The following is a 21385-nucleotide window of genomic DNA, read 5'->3' as shown; positions in this document are numbered from 1 at the left end:
ATAGGAATATTAAAACCAACATAAATATAAATAAAAATTTAAAAGACCAATACAATTGTCTATGGTCAGTTGCATCGCAATATGTGTGGTATTAAATTGTAATCAATTTTTTATAACTACTGAAAGTCTGAAAGTTCCAAGAGAAATTTTTTGAAGTAGGTATTCTCTATTTTTATTGCTACTTTCTGATGGATGTCATGATCATAGGCACCATATACATGGGTGACCAGTGGCTCAGGCACCCATTATTAGAATATTGGTTTTTACGGGGACATTATATTGACCAGGGGCTAAGCTCCATCTCCCGAATTGTACATTTACGCCTATGATATCAAGGCACTCATTAAGTCTATGATCATGATAAAATATCAATAACTTTATTATTTGTACACAGAAATAAATATAAATGTATAATAGGTAGTTAGGTATTATATAAATATTCATAATAGTTTCATTATTGTTTTTATTCATTTTATAAATAACAATTTATTATACTTAAAAATTGAAATGTATAAAAAGTAAAAAAAAAAACATTAGGAGTTACAATTGTATTAAAATTGTTTATAATACCTATAATATAAATAACATTATTACTACAAAATAAAATAAAATTTGATTAATAGATTTTATTACAGCACCATTTTTTATAAATAGTTTTTTTAAATGTTTATTTGTTATCTGTAGTAAATATATTATTAGGTACCTATTATATATTATTATAAACTAAGTATCTAAGTATTTCATTCATTACTTAATGTTTATCATCATTATGTAAAACTATTTATTGTGATTGTTGTCTCTTACGTTTTCTAACAACTTTTTTATAAGCTTTTTCCCATTTTGTACTCTCTTTGTCGTTTTCGGTACCAGGTGGGTGAAGACGCATCTGAAAATTATATTAATATATTTTTTAGATTTTAAACATTATCAATAAAAAGTTAAAAGTAAAACACTAATAACAAATAAGCTAAGAAGATAGATGCAACCGCTAGAAGACTGTTTTTGAACTGATAATAATAATTATATGAAAATTATTTGTTAACAACTTTTAAACTTTATTACAAAATTTAAATTCGGGTATACCTAATTATTTTTTAAAGAATTCCTTTATTTTTAGTAATCATCATTCAATAATAATATTAATTTTTATATAAGCAGTTAGAAATATAATTCAATACATTTGTATAGGATACAGTATATCCATGTAGCTACATAGATACCAATACCTACTCAATATAAAATACAAGCTATAATCCTTATTTAATATTTAGGTAATTATTTTAATTTATGCAATATTAGGTAAGTCTAGGTAAGTCGAATAGGTCAAACTTTACTACCATAAGTAGGAATATGGCTATATGTGTCTATATATATATATATATATATATATATATATATAGGTGGTGTATTAATATATCTAATATTTATTAATATAATAATATATAAATACAATGCCTATTATTATTCGGGTTAATTTACTCCGAGTACATTACTCGGTTTTCACAATTTTTACATTTTAATCTGTTTATAATTATTATTGTATGTACATTATAATATTACTTATATTATTGTAATATTATTATTATTATTATTTGTATACAGTTTAACTTATGGTAGTATAAATATAGGTACACTTAAATACTTAATACATAATTAGTAATTACATATATACATATTATACCTACAGCAGCGTTTTCCAAAGTATATTCCGCGCGAAAATCTTAAGGATTCCGCCAGATGTATGTGATTACTGATTATTGAGAAAATTATTTTATATTATAAGTATTTGAATTATTTATGTTATTAAAAATTATTATTTTATATTATTTAAAAAAAAGTGGGTTCCATGAAACAAACTATTTCTCAAGGGTTCCGTGGAGGTAAAAGTTTGGGAACCGCTGATAATGTGGATTGTGTACTTATATATAAACTGACACCTGCAACTTGCAAGGAATATAATTGGGTACCTATATGCCATATTTATAATGTGTCACGCCTCGTGCTATAACCACACCTATTGTACAAGGCTAATAAAAGGATAATATTAGACATAAATTTTGAATTATAATAAGTAATAAGCAATAAGCATAAAATATAAATAAATGATTTCTCTTAGTTAACATGCAAAGTGTATAAAAAATTGTTATTCGCAAAAATTAAATATATATCAGTAGGATTATACAACCTCTTACATTACAGAGCGTTATTTTGTTAAAGTTATTCTAGTCGTTATTTCCGAATAAACTATCCAGTTGTTTCTTCGACAATCTCTTCTGAAAGTTATATATATACATGTATTAATATAATTTTAAGGATTAAGTTTCAATATTTCATTGTACCTAGTTAATAATGTTGTACTCCAATCTATAGCAGGTAATTATTAAATAATAATAATTATTATTATTAATATTATTAATAAAAACATTATCAAATAATTATTAATTAATATGTATATATACGTATACCTAGTGTAAATGTATTATTTAACTTACCTAAGCCGTTAGGCACAAATTTATAAAATAAATAAATAAAATAATATACATAATGTTGTAAGTAAAATTTAGTAATTATACAGGTACCTACATAATCTTTATATTTTATATTTTTGTCATAATATACTAAAACACCGATATTTTTATAAACAATTTCATCTTACCATAATTCTGTATTTTTCTTTGCAAGCATATTCAGTTTCATCAACGTCTTGAAAACAATCAGATTTATAGTCTTCCGGCAAAGGTTTTCCATCAAATTCACATAATTTTTTTAGTGGTCTTGAATGCACAAACAATTTATCAAAACCTAGAATTTTATTCATAATTATATACACTTGTGAAAACTAAAACATTAACTTGTATTAGTGTATTACGCAGTTACCAGTAGGTTTATTTAATGGACAATAAAATACATTAGGTGTTTTTTTGTCGTAAACAATTGATTTCCTCATCATATCACCAGCTAATACAACGTTCTAAACACATAACATTTATAATTAATATGTATAAACAAATCAAATTGAGTAAATAATATTTACGTAAATAACATATTAATAAATATTATAATTTTATAAATAAATATTTAATTATTTATGAAATATTTTGATTTAGTTTACCAGTATTGAAAATAAGAAAAGAAGTTGACATGTAGATAAATCTGAAAAATACAAACACGATTTGGCTTTAAATTATGTTTTAAATATTATAGTAGAACATAAATATATATTATAAATGTTATATAAACTTATAACGAATTCTAATATTCTTCTTTTTTCTAATTATGCCAAATTAATAAAATTATAAAACTGAACAATATGTGGTTAGCTTATTGTCTGATATCAAGAACTTCCTTTTGTGGTATGATTAGAATCATTTATTTTTGAATGTTAATAAATTTAAATTTATGCATTTTTATCTTATACAAACCCAATTACCTATCAATATTAAATGTCTATCTAGTAACTCTAATATCGAGGTTTATTAAACGCTCTACTTGTATGTCATTCATAGATCCTATTCCTTTAAAAATCCTTTATTGCTCTATTGTTTGTTTCCATTTAGAATACTACCCTCTTATTTGGATAAATAATACATCAAAACAAAATTTTACCCTAGAATCTGTTAAAATTTTAAAAATAACTTTTTATGTTTTATTCCCTTCAAATTTAATACTCATAGGCCTACCCACGATTCTTATAATAATATTTTAAACTTTCAGCACTTAATGAACGCTTTTACTATCTAAATTTCTTCATAAATTATTATTTTTATTATTAGATACTAATCATTATTCTGAATCGTTAACCAATTCGAAACCATTTTATCCAATATTTTCAAATAAGAATTATATTTTAAAATTTCCCTACTACCCTGGTAATGGTAACTGGTAATATCAATTTACTCAAATAAAGTCATTGATTTTATTTAACATTGAAAATTGAAATAATAAAATATATCTATCTATCTACTTAAATTACGGAAAAATATTAAATATCTAATGAAAAATCTGAAAACAGAAATATAAATTTTATTGTCCAAATTTTGATTAAGTTGTCTGTGTATGATGAGGTATTATTTCCCCATAATAGTTATAGTAGTAGCGTAACAATCAAAATAAGCTTTATAAATGGACCATAAGGCATAAACTATATATTATTGCTATAATAATTATAATCTTCCTTTCCTGGTTTAAAATAGTTGAGCTTGGAAGTTTAGAACACTTTATTCTAATAGGGCTTATAATAAGTCCAAATAGTCCAATAGATAAGTCATATTAATATTAATTTCAAAACTACACATAGGTAGGTATATTATATATTTATATTTATGGTATTGGCTATTTGCTATAGATATATTATAGATATATAGTATATAGAATAACCGGAATTGAGTCATCATGTACTCGTATTACTGTTGTAGACTGTAATTATTACGTCCATGTAGGGCATAGGCAGAACCATGATTTATGTCACCCATGGATAATAAATCACAGACTTATACTAGTTTAGAAGTTGTGTAATAAAATATATCCATACGACATACATGTATTATCTATATGGAACTACCTGTGTCTATTTCCAGGACAATCGCGAAACTATTTATAAACAATAAATATTTTTGTATTATATGTAAGTCATAGTTAATTGACTATATAATTGACTATAACGAAAATTACTACCTATAGTTTTCAAATCAAGGTTCGCATCACATCTCCTTTCGCCTATATTTGATGTTTTATACTTCACAGTTCAGAGGTTCCTAACGGAAAAACCTAAATAGTTGTAGAAAATAGGAATGATGATGAATAATTTATTATTATTATTGCGATTGATTACCAGAAATCATAGCTATGATCATTTTTAAGAATTTATTTTGTTTACGTAGGTAGTATAATTATTATAGTTTGTATGCATACCTATATTAATATGTAAATATATTATGTTAGTTAAATTTAATCCAAGAATAACCTTACACAAGAACAAGGTGATCCATTCAAGTGTCTCAAGTAATAATTTGAAATTTTAACTTTTTTTAGTATAATATTTTTTACATAATTTTATTGCATTATATCAAATAAATATAATAATAATATAATGGGTATAATATTATACATTATCATATATTTTACAATTTTTCATAATTTTAAATTTTTTAACTTTTTGAATGAAAACATACATTTTTATTTTATATTCCGAAATATCATGTACTTCAATACATCTACGCTTAGGGAAAAAAATATTTTTTTTCACTAATTTGGTTTTGAAATGATAATTATAAATTAACATTATAAATAACATATCTTCAGTAGTTTTTTGCGAGAAGTTCTTATTAACTTTTTAAAACGTTCTAAAAAATCGTTTATATTTAATTGTTTATCTATCAAAATTCTCAAATAAAACCTTACTTAGAATTATAAAATTAAAACGTAGGAATCATTATTTTTTCATTATAGATTTTTTTATACTTTTTTAATAATTATCATTAAAAAAATTTCATTAAAATAGGAAATACTTTTGAGATAGCCAATCAGTGTTGACTGTTAAAATACAATTACAATTTATACATAATCCATATATATTAAAATATACAAGTATATATATACACGTAAACGACTACCTACGGACTACGAAGTAGCTCATATGTAAGTTGTCTTTATTTAATTTTGATCGTAATATATAACTGTGTTATTATAATTAATCATAATTAACAACTAATGTAAAATTTTAAAAACAATATAATTTACCCATGTTTCTTCAGTTTTGAATTTTAACCATCAAAATTAAACATAAAACTTTTTATTAAATATAACACAATAAACCGCACAGATATAATATATGTTTCATTACTTATACATACACGGGCGTACAGTAAAAGACTACATAAAGAATGTAAAAGTATACACCGTAGCCTTCTAATACCTCCTATGACATCACATGTATACCTACGTCTGGTTATGTTATAGCAATGTAGTGGGCGTTAACCCACGTTGCCTGGCACAAGTAACAGGAAACCAGTTCTTTTAACAATACACCAAGAATGGAAAGGGAACATTCTAACTGATTCTTGGGTTCACTGATTTCATTGGACCATTATAATATATACCTGTATATAGACGTGAGAATCGTAATATCTAAGGACTAAAAAAAAACCCATTCATATTCATAAACGGTACATCGTATCTAATAGGTTAAGTTACCCATACCATCACTCATCAAAACGTTACATACACTGTTGACAATTTAAAATTACAAAATCTGTACTTATATTATTATCCTAAAGAAATATGAGTAAAACAAATCTAATTAATTATACCTATAGATACTTTAAGGTAAACATTTGAATATTCCATACAAAATATTGTATGTTAAACCTTGATTATTTATAAAAATGTATTTAAATTTTAAAATAATAGATTAGTTAAATTTAAAAATAATAAAAGGTCGTAAGTACCTATAAGTATATTTTATATTTTAAATAAATCGAATAAAATAAAATTGTGATTAATTTTGAAATTTTGGAATAATACACATCAATATTCAACATAATATTATTACAATTTACATTATGTTTTATTAAACTTAATAATTACTTATAATATATACATGCTGTAATGTTTATGTTTAAATTAAATAAGATTAAATAACTAAAAACTACTAAAAAATGTCGCGGTAAAGCGGATTATATCTAATAGTTATATAATACTAGGTCTATAGATATATATTTAAACATATATAGGTATAGCTACGTACAGTTTACAAAGCTATTATTTTATCTTTTCGACTATTGGTTATATTGGTATAAATAAAATATGTATGTCCAAATTAATTAATGGTGTTATATCCTGTCCGGATTTATTGCATTCATTAAATTTTAACGTCCCTCGATATATTCACGACACCGTTATACATTTTCAATACCATTTCATCGTACTTCATATGGATACAATAATCCCCTAGATCATAGGTTATTCTTAACCGGGGGTCCGTAGATGGTTACTCGGGGCCCACGGAGTGGCTGTGAGTTCTTTTTTAATAACCCAAAATCGGCCAAAAATAAATAAGGTCCAAGATTTCAAGGCAATATTGGAATCAAAACAACAGCAAATGTCACATTAAAATTTGTTTTTGACTATAACTCAAAAACTATTCGTTTATCTAAAACTTTAAAATAATAAAATGTATGAAAAATTTCGTCGTTCTAAAATTTAAAGCAGGCCGTATATAATAATTAGTATATTACCTGTAGGTATAATAATTGTATAATAAATAATAATAGTTATGTATATGTTCCAGTTTATTTATTATATAATAATTAAATCGATATAATTATTTAAATTGTATGAAATATAGTAATAATTACTTGATATTCTGTTGACTGTTTGTCACATTATACATGTTATGTTGAGGTTGAGAGAACATTATACTCGCGTGTGTTGTTTCCGTCTTACAAACGCACGTTGTACAAATAAAAAAGTTAACGTTTGGAATAATCCAATAATCACTAATTTATAATACTATAAATAATAATACAAATTGATATATTATCAAATTTAAATGTAAATCTATTATCTAGAGCAACGCGTAAGTTTTTTTTTTAAATTTAAATTTTAATAAAGCTAGTTGTGAACATTTTATAACTATACTTTTTTTGTGAAATTTAAAACACTTATAATAACTTGCTTCAAAATCAACATATCAAAAAAGTATAAGAATAATTAATCAACTTAAGTTACGAATTACTATACTATAATGGATATATCCCAGTTAAAAAAACTATTCATTTATAATTATTATTGTGTCAATAATTTTCCAATTCTCATTTCTGTACACAACTTATAATATATCTCTACATTAATAAAAACAGTTTCTATTTTTACAATTACAAACAACCAGTCCACTGAGAATCTTTTAAGATCGGAAAGCGGCAACTGCCCAGTTTACCACCTACCCCAAAATAATGCCAATCAGTAACCTATAAATAAATAGATAAATGTCTAAATCTTTACGACGTTGTTCGTGGATTACTCGTTCTTACACTCTGTCATACTTATATTTGGGTTGCTTTGGCGATGTATAAAATATATAGATTTAACATTGTATCCTTTATTAACCTTTATGTTTCCCAGAAGTATAAAAAACAATATTATTATTATTTGTATATATTATATTGAACATATTTATAAAAGTATTTATAATTATATTTAGTGTAATCTATAACGTAGATGGTAGATGGCAGTTATTAAATATATCAGAATATCACGAAATTCTAATATCTATCATCCATAATAAAAAGTAATCCGTAATCGTTGATGTATACCTTTGTCGTGTGCATATTGTATATATGTTCCGTTATGGTTATTTTCATAAAATATCTAATTAGTACACTTTCCAATTCAATTTTGTGTTAAATTTGGAGAGAAAATACTTCATTTGTCGATTACGGTCTGCACTCCATTAATGCTATTATTAGCTGTTTAACCAGAAGAATAGATTTTTACGTAAGTTATTATTCCTATTACTATGAAAAATTAAATTAATATTTAAGACTAAAGAAATATTAATTATGGTGAATAATCTGATAACCAGGAGATATATTGACGCATATTTTATTCCTGAGTGTCCAATGCATAGGTGATATTATAACTAACTGAGTTATCATAGAGTCATTATACATTTATTTATACCTAATAAAAAATATAACAGCATTACACTGCACTACATATACTTTACTGAGTTTACCGTACACTATTTTAATGTATACACAATTGTTGTTCCCATCATTGTCATCATTGGGAAATAAGTAATATAAATAACTGACATAATACTTAATACTTAATATTTTTACATAAACCTAATGTAATCATAGATAATAGAAGAATTTCTATTATCTATGAATTTAATGATTAGGGCTCGGAAGTTGTAGGAATTGCATATTGCTCAATGCTCTGTATGCCCTTAATTTATAGCAGACCTAGCTAGAGATCTGAAGTTTACAATAATGGCAAGTTAGTTACTAATGATATTGTTAATTGTTATAACTTATAAGAATGATTGGCTAAACATGATATAATTATCGGCAACATAATAAGTAATAACATTGCAGTAATGTACCCATTTTGCCTATACTATACGCCAGTTAACACTTTATTTAGGCATTGATTATATAATCAATGGTAATAAGTATCAATAACAATATGATTATTAATATTTGTATTTTATATACTAGTAAATTTTAAAATATTTACAATTATTTTAGTGTTAACTATAATTTAGATGGCAACCGGCGGCCCGCTTTAAATTTTAGAACGACGATATATTTTTTTTTTTTAAGTATTTAAAGTGTTGATGCAATGATGCGCGGAGTGGAGTGGTACGGGGTTACCCTGCAAAATATTTGTCCACTACTCTGCTTGTCTAAACTTTAAATACGTATAACTCATTAACTACTCGCCCTAAATTCGATTTTTATGTATCAAAATACTCAAAAAATTATTCTGCTTTGGAATATGAAATTAAAATTCTATGTTGTCATTCAAAAAAGTAAAAAACTTAAAAAAATAGAAGGATAAGAAATATTTAAAAATATAATTTTTTAATAAAAACGTTGATTTTTTAACAACTTGAAACTTTGTAAAAAAATGTTTTCAAAAACATGAATATGTACTTTTTGAAATAATGAGTGGTTCGTGCGATAAAAGAATCACCCCGGATATGTATATATATTTTTATGTACTATGTTACACATTATTAACTAAATTAGGCTGAACTAAAAGCATTCCACATAACTTAAATATTTTTCTGATATTAAAAATATATATTGTGTAGACGTGTATAGTTGTATACACCTAACCCATATCACATAATATTTTAGGAAAATTAATAAGTACCTATATATTAATAATTAATAAGTGGTTTCTATCAATAGACATCATTTAATTATAATAGTATGAAAAAGTATATTTTAAACTCATTTCCTCTACAGACCATACAAAACATTTTTAAGATAAATAATTATATTATTATTATAGTTGTATTTTGTATTTGAAGAACAAATGAAATACAGAATCAGTTCACATCATAAACTAAGAATCTTCTTAGTTCACACATAATAGATTCCAAAGATTTCTATATAAAATAACATACGATACATCGATAAATGATATTATAATATCTATTTAATCTAATTACACTGTAATCTAGTACTCCATGACAAACGGTAAAGGTGTGTACACCATGGTTTCACAGTAAGATTTAATGTTTTACATAATTTGTTTTCCTATTCTTTTGTGGCTTTTGTTCACTTTTTTTTATTCAAATTAATGTAATTAGGTAAACGAATATATTATTCATAAACTCTATAGTTTACTGCTAAGTTAAGTATATATTTAAATGGAGTAAATTTGATATCTGTCCATAAACTGTATGTAATATTAGCATGAAAAAGTACAACCAATCCTTTCCATTTTTTTGTGTACGCATTCTGTTATAATGGACATTTATTAACGTACAGCTTAATGATTTCACAGTTATTACATATTTACATACTTATAAGTATGGTTCTATTCTTTAAAATTAAAAATGTACAAGAACGTAAAAGCACATGGTCTTTTATTTCACAAATAGATAAATAAGTTATCCACCCATCTAATATTTTTTATGAAAAATATCATGAAAATTGTATAGTGTTTTGTGTCAAGAACTCAAGAAACTTCCAATATGCATATAATAATTATAATATCTTATGATAGATTTTGTTGTATCTACGCTTAAGAGGATGCCAGCGTAGTATTTGTTATCTCTCTCTAACCCACGCGCAACAGCAAATTTTACCTTCACAAAAATGACGACTATAAGTCTATAACCATATTAATTTCTCAAATTAGAGTGAAATGACCTATTATAAAATTTAAATTTAAGAACATTATCTAGGGCATCTCATGAACGTTTTATTATATTTTTATTTTAAAGCAAGTTACCTATGAGTATTTTAAAATTGTAAATCAGTTTCAAACTTGCTTAAAAATAATAATATCAATAAAAGGCTACGTGGGGCCCTGGATAATTATCATACCTTTAAATTTTATAATACCTAGGTCAGTACACTCTAATATCAAAACTTACAGCTCAATATTGAAAATGGTGAACGAAGAACGAAAATTTGCTATGTCGCACGTGTGTAAGACGGAGACAACACATGCGGGTACTACGTCCTCTTAATTTAATTATAATTACTGAGTAATTATTTATAAATATTATCAATAATGGGAATGTTAATATGTTATACATTATACAATATTAATAATTAATATTACCTAGGTACTGAAAATAGTATCAGAATATGGCATACATACATTATAATATTATGTACCTAGTGTTGTAAGATAAATCGTGATTCGTGATTGATAGCTAGTAGGTACGTTATCAATTTTTATTTTATCACTACTTAAATTTGTAGGTTGTGTTCAATAGTTAATAATTTTAAGTTTTAACTATTTTAAGTTAAAATGATTATTTAATTTTCCAATTTGTGTGCATTTATCTTTTTAATTTTTAGTTAAGTTACTTATTAGAATGACGTCATTCACAAATAAGAATGTTTTGAATTTATTAAGAAATCTACCAAGACTCTCTATTTCTAATCTTCGAAATAATGATGGAGCAGTTACTAAAGTAACTATAAAAATTATTGTTTACTTTAACTATTTATTTATCTAAAAAAAATATCTGACATTTAATAAGTTTATAATTAAAATTGTTTACAATGTTTTGCCATTCACTTGATTGTACCGATGAAATAGTTCTAATTATTTTATTAGTAATTAAATGTTTGAATATTAATAGTAATGTATTTAATGTAATGAAGTTTAAAAAATAATACTGTTTAATCTTTTTTATTCACTTGTAATGTATGATCCATAAATAATATTATATCTATTTTATTTTATTTTAGAATAAACGAGGAAGAGGCCAGCATGGAGGTGACAAACATGGTCATGGTAATAAAGGGTCAAAAGCTAGGCAAAACTTTATGAGACCAGGATATGAGACAGGAAATACTCCATTTTATATGAAATTTCCTAGAGAACAATATTATAAGGATCATCAGTATGTTATAAAATATCTTATTCAAGATAATTTACTATCTAAGATTATAACCTTTTTTTAGTGTTAAAAGACAATATCCTCCACTATCGTTGGCCACTTTACAAAAAATGATTGATTTGAATCGTATAGACATTACAAAGCCTATTGATTTATCAGTACTATGCAATACGGGTTTGTATAACATTAATCCAGAAGATAAACATTTTGGAGTAAATTTAGTTGATGAAGTAAGTTTTTTTTCAATAGAGCTTTAATAACATGGGTCATATTGCTATATAGCTATGTATAAATGTATTACATTATATTAATATAATGAACAAGATTTATACATGATTGTTGGGATATTGAGTTTATTTTCTCTTAAAATTATATACATTTTATCAGTTGATGTTTTACTGATAACTCGTGACAATGCATAATTAATATAATATAATGAAATTATTTATTCTTCTTTAGATACTTGTAATTAAAACAGCTTTGACTGATTTAAAATAAATAATTATGGTACATTATGAAAATAGTTATGCAAAACTTAATTGTATTCATGTACCTAAACCACCTTATTTTAGTATTGACTAATAATATTTTTTTATATTAGGGAGCCGATAATTTCAAGGCAAAAATTAATATAGAAGTTCAATGGACCAATGAATCTACAATTGCAGCCATAGAAAGAAATGGAGGAGTTATAACAACATCATTTTTTGATGTTAATAGTTTATTTATTTTAATTAATCCTAAAAAGTTTTTTCAAAGAGGTTTGTAAAGTAAATTATGTAGATATTTTATAGCTTCCACACATATATTAAAAAATTGTGTTCTAAACTATTTAAATTCATTTTAAATTAAGGCAAAAATAGTTCATAAATAGTACGGCATTGGTAAAGCGTATGATCTACCGGGTCTGCCATGATCTACTATTAATAGGTAACGTATAAGGTATAATATGCCTTTTGTGACTAAACACAAGGTGATAAGATCCTTGGGTGTTTGGTTTATGCTGAAAAAATGGTGATGTATTAGAACGCAGATTTTTCATTGTTGAACAAAGAGATAAAAATACATTAATTCTAATCATACAAAGAGAAGTTTTGCCGGGGACTACCATAGTGTTTGATGAATAGAAATCATATTCCAGTCTAAATTATATTGGCTATAATCATTTAACTGTCAATTATTCTAAACATTTTGTAAACCCTGTAAATGGGGCTAATACACAAACAATAAAATGTTTATGGTCAATATTAAAATTCAAAATATTAAGAAAAATGCATGGGACTAATGAAAATCTATTACCACGTCATTTAATTGAATGTTGGTACCGCTCAATAAAGAATCGGAATAATTTATTTATACATTTTTTGGAAGATATAAAAAAAAGTATATTATGTTTTAATATTGTAACAATTATTATATTTTAAACATAATTTATATGTTTTGACTAATACTGATTGTATCATTTGTTTAGTAGACACAAAAAACTTTTATGTATTAAACATAGTTATTTTTTTAATTGAATTACATAATATTACATATTATTTTTATTTAACTAGTTATCTACTGTTTTCTTGGTAGATCACACATTAAACTTCTAAATGACCGGTAGATCACATGCTTTACAAATACCAAGAGTACTCTACACCATTATATGTTCTCACTGTTATACATACTTGTATTACAAATTTGTGTTCAGCAGTTCTAAATTTATACAGTATTTTTTAATAAAGTAACCCACTCTAGTGCTTTAAAAGAAACTGGTGTAGGGACCTACTCTCTTCCTAAAAACATTTCCATGGAGTGCAAGGCTGGATTGGCCTAGCAAGTTACCGAGGAAAACTTGGTGGGCTGTTCAAAATATGGACCAGTTTTGAGTAGTTAGTCATTATGATAAATTAGTACAAACATTGGTTGATTCGAATTTTTTTAAACTGTACAGTAGCTGTTACTGTAATCAAACATTAGAAATTCTTAAACTCGGTAGGCCGATTTCTTGCCAATCCGGGTGTGCCAATTGGAAACTTCTCCTTCCATTATTTAAATTTTGTACAATTTATTTATTGTGTAATGTGTAAATATATACATTTTCTATAGGCAATAAATCCTCATAATTTATTGCCAATACTTTAAATCAAATTATAATTTAGAAATACCATCAATAATAGTATCCTCTTAAAAAAAAATTATATTTATAATTTTACGATTGATAACTGCTTCACAAATAATATGTGTTAATTCATAAAAAAATATCTAATTTATTCATGATTATATTGTTTTATTTTATAGGAGAAGCAATACCCAGGCGTATGATTCCCCCCGAAGATGCAATTTTATATTATTCGAGTGCAGCAAATCGCGGTTATTTAGCAGATCCTGAAAAAATATCTTGGGAACGATTTGTTTTAGCTCAGAAATATGGATATACACTTCCTAAAATTGAAAATGATCCAGATTATGACATGCTTGTCAGTAGAAAAGATCAAAGACAAATATTTTATGGCCTAGAACCCGGTTGGGTTGTTAATCTAAAGGATAAAGTTATACTGAAACCTATTGATCCACAACTCAAAGAGTTCTATAGAAGTTAATTACATTATTTGTTGTTAGTATTAAAATGTATAAAATTATATGTAATTTAATTATTTTATAACATACTGAAGAGTATGGTTATTAAAAATATGTCTAAAAAATATAAATTTGATAACTCATACTTAAAATTTAAAAGCTTTGGTTCATAATAAACAATCTATAGATTTTGTATTCAGTGCATCTTTATTTTTATTATTATGAAGACTAAAAAATGCATAATATTATGTATATTATATTTATTCTTATTTTATACTGTTTGCTTAGTATTTAAAAAAAAAATGATACTTATAAATTATTATATACTAATATCGTTGAGAAAGAGAAGTGTACTTATTATTATTGTGGACTGCAAAGTTTCATAAACAATTTGATTAATTTAATAGAACATTAAATTATATTTACTGCTTGCTATTTATTCATTAATTTTTAATGCAAATAGGCATAAATATAATCATTATCATTTACTACTACTATATAAACATTTCATGATTTATTTATCTAAATGACACCAATTCATAAACAGAATGTTTCATGATTAAACACATTATTAAAACCAATGAAATTAGTACTTTGCAAGTAATATTATTATGGACAAATAAGTTTTTGAGTTTGTATCTATATAGTAAGATGACTATTCAAAATTATGAATTATATAATGAAGCAAATAAGGTGTTTATGGTACGTGTCGGCGTATAGCAGTAGTAGAAGTATATAGTAGAAGTCGCATAATTTTCAGTAGGAGGTTATGAATTTAAATTTCAATATATATTATGCAAATAGATATTTTATAGGTTTCGTAAAAAATCTCAAATTTAGGGGTGGGGAGTTATAACTTTAAATATTCCCATGTACATCAGAGTTCTTAGTCTTTTACTTAGAGTTTAATATTAAATCAGCTGATTAGAATGGCAGAACTGTACAAGGTTTCTCGTAAAATTAATACCTACAAATATCTACTACCTACACTTATTTAAATCTAAAATATTTATAAAGTTATAAGAAATTAACATTATTTTTATTTAGGTACTCGTTTAAAATTTGATTTTTGTAGACAGTAGTATAACATACTACCTACTTAATTATGAATTTAAATAAACCAAAATTTAAAAAAAATTTGTTTTGCAACAAAGCTAAATTGTGTAAAAATAATATTTTCAAAAAAGTTTTTGAAGTACCTATAATACTATAACTGTTAACATTTAACTGAACCACTTTGTATACTTTGACGCAATAATATAATTAATATGTATATAAAGCCATTAAGGTTTGTATAATAGAATTTTATTGACGTGAGTCATATAATATAATCAATTATTATATATTTGGTTCAACTACACAAAATGTACAGACAACTAAATGTACAATGTTTAGAAAAATAATATAAATTCAAATATTTACATTAGCCATTAGGAACATATCGATCGATTTCACTTTTATTTTTGATTTTAGAAAGACGAATATGTTCATTTTTTAATACAATTGTAGGTATAGTTTTCATCACTATGACCATAACCTAAGAAAGGACGGCTCGTCGGCATTTTTTGGAATCTAGTTAGACATTTCTCACTAAAATTTAGCGTAGTATCTATAATCTATTAATTGTTTAAAAACATTTGAAGTTCGCATTTTTACGACATTGTGTATTCGAATGTAGGTATAAAAACAATTTATCCTCAAACAATTTTTGTTAGTTTATTATATCATTAATATTATTAACTTATTATATTAAAAAATAAAAATATATAATTTTTTTTTATAATATTGGTATATATAATGTGTGTATAATTCTTTTAATAGCGCTTAAAGTTTAAATTTTGACTTAATTCATCAAAATTACAGGGAAAAAAACTAAAAAGATAAGCTATGTAGTGTATTTTACTATTTTGTATTTTGTGTAGGTTAAAGATAATAAGCCAATATGTGTGTATGTATCACGGACTAGGATAGAGTATCTTAGTCCGAAGTATGTATAGAGTTCGTTGATCGATGTCTAAATTATTTTTTAGTGTATGGGTACTAGTACAAATATTGAAATATTTGATATTCAGTTCCGGTTCTTTTTGATGGAATGGGTGGGTAATATGTTAATGCTTATTAATTACAAATTACAATAAATATTATTGTGTACCTATTTTGTAATTTGTATCATCATTTATAATAGGTAGTAATGTAGTATAGGTATCGGGAGGGACGACAATCACGGCACTACGGCATTACGGCAGATCAAGACATACCACCCTATGGTTAGGTTCGCTTCGGCCGGCCCTGGAAAACAGGTGCAAATACGTTATACTAAATCGATGTATATATTTTAATTTTATACCAATGTAAAAGGGGTTAGTCGGGGCATGTCTCGGAAACCCCTTGGGCCTTGATGTGGCTAACGCCAGTGTTAAATTTGATTATTATTTATATTTTGTTAATAAACGATGGCGATGGCAGCGCCGCGGAAGTAATACAAAAGCTGTTCCCGTAGCGTCGTCGGTTATAAACTGAAAAAAGGTAATGTAGGGGTATCCATATATTACATATATATACCTCCAACCTCTAAAAAATTAGAAAAAATTAAAAAATCATCCTCTCAACTTTGGCTAACCTATTTGCATTGATATTCGATACTATTTATTTAAAATATATCTTTGTCCATGATTCGTGTTTGTGATAGATCATAGGTACTATTTAATATCTAAAACATCGTGATTCATGATATCTATTACATTCTAGACTATGTCTGCGGCTATACTATAAAAAAAAAAAAATAGTCTTATTAATTTTACGAAACACTTGTACGTTTTCATCATGGTGGTACTAACTATTGATAACTATAGATAATAATTTATCAATTATCATACATAATAAAGTATAGTTGTTAGTTGTACGCGTACGCCACTACGCCTTCATCTTACTAAAATTACAATTTTCAATACTACTTACTAGTAACTTAGTTACTGTGACTGTCTACTACTACTGCAGTCTATAATATTTTGTTATTGTCTATTTGCCTATGATGAATCATTAATCACTTCTATACCCTCACTTATTACAAGTTACAACACTGTGTTGTGAAAATATACTTTTTTAATCTTTTTGTTTGAGATAACATATTAACATAATAATAGTTTTATACTAAACAGTGAACATTTTGTTTATTATAATTCGTTGACTGAGTGGTATTCTATTTGGAATTAAACTTCAAGTGTCATTGCAGGATAAATTAGGTAATAAATATTAATAACAATGGACAGCTTTTATGGAAATTCATATCAAAGCAATGGAGGCGAAAAAGATTTTCAAAAATTGGCTCAATTGATTGGCACCAATATCCAGAAAATATCTCAAAATGGTAAGAATATATTCAATGTTTTTAAGTTGTTCCAACCTAGAAATGTATTTTTAAATTTAATCCTGATCATATTTTATTCTTTTATGAAGTATTTTTATTACCAATTTTTATATTGTGACTGCTAGGTTCTAACGATAAGTAGTAAGTAGAAGATTACCATGTTGAAATAATAGAATTTTCTATGTTGGGTAAATTTTATAGTGATTATAACTATTAACCAGAGGCGTAACTTGAATTATTGAAAATCAAAAATAAAAATACTGATAACATATTAACGTTGATTTGCCGTTAACATATTTACAAGACAATTTCCATTTTTAAATTTAAACATTTCAAAATACGGTCAATAAGGAGGGGGCTATAGCCCCCTCCCTCCTTGGCTACGCCACTATTAACTTGAATATTCAAGATAAATTTAGTGTTATATCTACTATACTGAATATATATATATTATATATTATGTATTTATGATTTGATAAAGTTTAATAGAATAGATAATTTATAAATGTTTTTAGATGTATGTTTGCATATACTTTATAAGGAAAATAGTTTAAATACATTTTTTGATTAGAATTAACTAGTTGCTTTAGAAGATTTAGTGGGGACTCTTCTCTCCTATTTATAGTTCCAGAGTATATAATTACATATCATGCATAACTATTGTATGCTCTTGTTCTGAACAGATAGTTACAAAATTATTAACATTTAAGTAATTTAATTAATAATTATAATTATTAACCATACTAAGTTTATGCATTTTCTGTTCTTTATCAAATTATCAGTATCTCGTGAGGATTATTTTAATGAATACTGAATGGTGTGAAAACTGTTATTTGTTGACTATAATATTGTAATCAATTAATGATTGAATGTTTGGCATTTATCCTACTTTCAGTGATGTAGCTAGGGGTTGCCTTGGAGCATACAAAAATTTTGATGACATTTAATGTTTGGGAGAGAGGGGCTTACTACACTATTTTAGTAGCAAAGAATATAACTTCTTTTATTTTAGGGGAGGAAAAACTTTTTTGCCTTAGGGTATTTGTGTGTGTAATTACGCCACTGTCTACTTGGTACTTCATATTATGATAATAGTTTTATTTATTAAAATTTTAATGGCCATTCGAAGAACAATTGTATGTTGGTTAACTAAAACAAATCAAAATGTACTAAATTGAAATTGGTTTCTTTCTTATATGTAGGTATACAGTTCTTTTTACACAATGTCTCAAAGAGTCAAAGACTTATTAAATATTTGAACAATTCAATAATGACAATCTGTGCTATCTAGTTTTTTCAATCCACTCATTGCTCAGAATAATAAATCTATTACTATACGTATAACAAACGAATAATGTTTCTTTTGATTACATTGTTTTATAAATTCTAGTATCTATCAGTTAAAAATTTAATAGCATAAAATTAAAGTAAGATATTAATTTTTTAATTTTATTATAGTGTCATCTATGAATAGAATGGTAAACCAATTAAATACCGTACAAGATGCTACAGAAGTGAGAAAACAATTGTAAGTTAAATGTGCATAGTAAATAATTCATTTGAATATTTAATCTAAAGATTTAAAAAATTACAGGCATCAAATATCACATTATACTCAACAGCTATCTAAAGATACTAGTCATAATTTAAAGGAACTTAATGAAATACGATCATATTCTTCTCAAACAGATCAGGTATGTTGAAGTTAAGTTTAAATGTATGTATCTTGTTTAATGAATCACTAATTTTATCAGAGACAATTAAAAATTCAAAAAGAACGTTTAGCTGAATCGTTTACATCTGCTTTAAATGCATTTCAAGCCATTCAACGTAAAGCATACGATAAAGAAAATGCAGAGTTAATGAAACGTACAAAAGCATCTTCATCTACTGGAAAATTACCTCCACCACCGGGTTCTAAATATCAAAATGGTTTGATTTTAATTAAATATCCTCACTTGTAACTTTAAATAAGTATATAATTTATATCTTCTATTAGGTTATTCAAATCCAAATGAAAACCAAAATGATCAAACTCAGATACAAATTTTGGATGAAGTAAATTTACAAGTGGTTGAACAAGAACAAGCTATTAGACAACTTGAGGTTGGTACTAATAATATTATATACTACTTACTTTAATTCTTATGTTAAAATAATCACTTATAATTTAGAACGACATAAGTGACGTAAATCAAATTTTTAAAGAACTTGGTACTTTGGTTCATAATCAAGGTGAAATAATTGATAGTATTGAAGCTAATGTACAAATTACTAATGTATCAGTTCAAGAAGCAACTGGTCAATTGAGACGGGCAACTGATTACACCGTAAGTAAATTGATACCCTAGAATTTACCTGTCAATTAATTGTACTTATTTTTTATTTTTTTAGAACAAACTCAGGAAAAAAAGATTCTATTTATTAGTTATTTGTGCTGTGATATTAATCATAATTACATTGACCATTGTTTGGGGTTCTAAATAAATGTGTTAATGTTAGTTATACTTATTATATTGTATATCGGTTATTCCATTTTGTTAATCTACATAAAAGAAAAAGTATATTATATATATTTATAATTTCTATGTATGTGTCTAAAGTTTAAACTGTTTAAAGTATTTTTTTTTTATATATATAATATAAATGTTATTCATTATAGTAAAAAAATTACAATTTATTAATTATTAGATGTACTTACAAAGCTGCTTAAAAAATATGTTTTTTAGTTATATTTTTTTATATATATATATATTATTATTATTTCTGTTGTGTTAATATTTGCATATTATAATATTATATAATATATTATATAAATATATAGAATTTATGTAATGTACATCATAGGTGATGACATACTTATAACATGAAATGTTCCAAAAAAGTCTTTAAAATTATGTATAATTAATTGTATACTAGAACAGTGGTAGAAACAATACTAGTGAACAGTTAATTTTTATGATTGACTATCATGTCGTATTTATAATGATAATGAAAACAAAATTCCAACTTTAATTTTACCTTAAAAGATTAAGAAATATTATCATTGAATAAAAACAGAAATGAAGTATTACTTCAGTTTATCCATCAACATCATTTAACATACCTATGATGTACATTTATGTTTAGTTCAAGTAACACACTTACCAATTATAATACCACAGATAATTTTGTAATTATTTTATGCTGAATTTTAAATCATACTATTTTAATTATCATAGTTTTTTTTTAACAATAAAATAATGTACATTTTTTCATTATATCAATTGTAACTAAAAGAACTTATACAAAATAAATATAAACAATGTATTTATAGAGTAATTTTTAATACTGTAAGTACAACTCATGAGAAATAT

The 21385-nt window shown here is 25.0% G+C and overlaps 3 protein-coding genes and 1 long non-coding RNA gene across 6 annotated transcripts; 2 read left to right on the top strand and 2 right to left on the bottom strand.

Moving 5' to 3' along the window:
• Nucleotides 1-446: 446 nt before the first annotated feature.
• LOC132917388 (uncharacterized) lies at nt 447-5927 on the bottom strand. 3 transcript variants are annotated; one of them, XM_060978117.1, is made up of 6 exons: nt 5740-5926; nt 3113-3153; nt 2878-2971; nt 2657-2802; nt 2186-2273; nt 447-886 (listed from the first exon to the last, which is right to left on the bottom strand). In XM_060978117.1, the coding sequence occupies exons 1-5, from the start codon at nt 5741-5743 to the stop codon at nt 2223-2225; spliced, it is 336 nt and encodes a 111-aa protein (XP_060834100.1). In that variant the 5' UTR covers nt 5744-5926; the 3' UTR covers nt 447-886; nt 2186-2222. The 3 variants fall into 3 exon arrangements, with proteins under 3 accessions (XP_060834100.1, XP_060834107.1, XP_060834092.1); XM_060978124.1 differs by having other exon boundaries at nt 2193-2273; XM_060978109.1 differs by lacking the exon at nt 2186-2273 and having other exon boundaries at nt 5740-5927.
• A 5525-nt stretch (nt 5928-11452) lies between these two features.
• LOC132917378 (large ribosomal subunit protein uL15m) lies at nt 11453-14857 on the top strand. Its single transcript, XM_060978097.1, has 5 exons — nt 11453-11665; nt 11946-12100; nt 12162-12327; nt 12699-12858; nt 14384-14857. Exons 1-5 carry the CDS (start codon nt 11567-11569, stop codon nt 14683-14685), a joined length of 882 nt encoding a protein of 293 aa, XP_060834080.1. The 5' UTR covers nt 11453-11566; the 3' UTR covers nt 14686-14857.
• Nucleotides 14858-16510: 1653 nt separating this feature from the next.
• On the bottom strand, nt 16511-17408 carry LOC132917682 (uncharacterized). Its single transcript, XR_009660320.1, has 3 exons — nt 17283-17408; nt 17010-17178; nt 16511-16951 (listed from the first exon to the last, which is right to left on the bottom strand). It is a non-coding gene; the product is annotated as an uncharacterized LOC132917682 (long non-coding RNA).
• A 172-nt stretch (nt 17409-17580) lies between these two features.
• Nucleotides 17581-21338, top strand: LOC132917681 (syntaxin-7-like). The gene is made up of 7 exons (XM_060978533.1): nt 17581-18029; nt 19488-19557; nt 19624-19723; nt 19784-19961; nt 20029-20135; nt 20204-20359; nt 20424-21338. The coding sequence occupies exons 1-7, from the start codon at nt 17924-17926 to the stop codon at nt 20514-20516; spliced, it is 810 nt and encodes a 269-aa protein (XP_060834516.1). The 5' UTR covers nt 17581-17923; the 3' UTR covers nt 20517-21338.
• Nucleotides 21339-21385: the final 47 nt, after the last annotated feature.

Source organism: Rhopalosiphum padi, chromosome 1 (assembly GCF_020882245.1).
Source record: "Rhopalosiphum padi isolate XX-2018 chromosome 1, ASM2088224v1, whole genome shotgun sequence".
NCBI lineage: Eukaryota > Metazoa > Arthropoda > Insecta > Hemiptera > Aphididae > Rhopalosiphum > Rhopalosiphum padi.
The sequence above is the reverse complement of the archived record's forward strand: the minus strand, read 5'-3'. Positions and strand labels throughout refer to the sequence as shown.

Excerpts from the sequence above, each read along its gene's own strand:
- LOC132917388 (XM_060978109.1), bottom strand. Across the intron at positions 2,803-2,877 it reads TCCATTAAATAAACCTACTG|GTTTTGATAAATTGTTTGTG; the intron begins GTAACTGCGTAA and ends ATAAAATTCTAG. Across the intron at positions 887-2,656 it reads AAGAAAAATACAGAATTATG|ATGCGTCTTCACCCACCTGG; the intron begins GTAAGATGAAAT and ends TATAATTTTCAG.
- LOC132917681 (XM_060978533.1), top strand. The coding sequence starts at position 17,924 with ATGGACAGCTTTTATGGAAATTCATATCAAAGCAATGGAGGCGAAAAA. Across the intron at positions 18,030-19,487 it reads CCAGAAAATATCTCAAAATG|TGTCATCTATGAATAGAATG; the intron begins GTAAGAATATAT and ends ATTTTATTATAG. Across the intron at positions 20,360-20,423 it reads GACGGGCAACTGATTACACC|AACAAACTCAGGAAAAAAAG; the intron begins GTAAGTAAATTG and ends TTATTTTTTTAG.
- LOC132917378 (XM_060978097.1), top strand. The coding sequence starts at position 11,567 with ATGACGTCATTCACAAATAAGAATGTTTTGAATTTATTAAGAAATCTA. Across the intron at positions 11,666-11,945 it reads ATGATGGAGCAGTTACTAAA|AATAAACGAGGAAGAGGCCA; the intron begins GTAACTATAAAA and ends ATTTTATTTTAG. Across the intron at positions 12,859-14,383 it reads TAAAAAGTTTTTTCAAAGAG|GAGAAGCAATACCCAGGCGT; the intron begins GTTTGTAAAGTA and ends TTTATTTTATAG.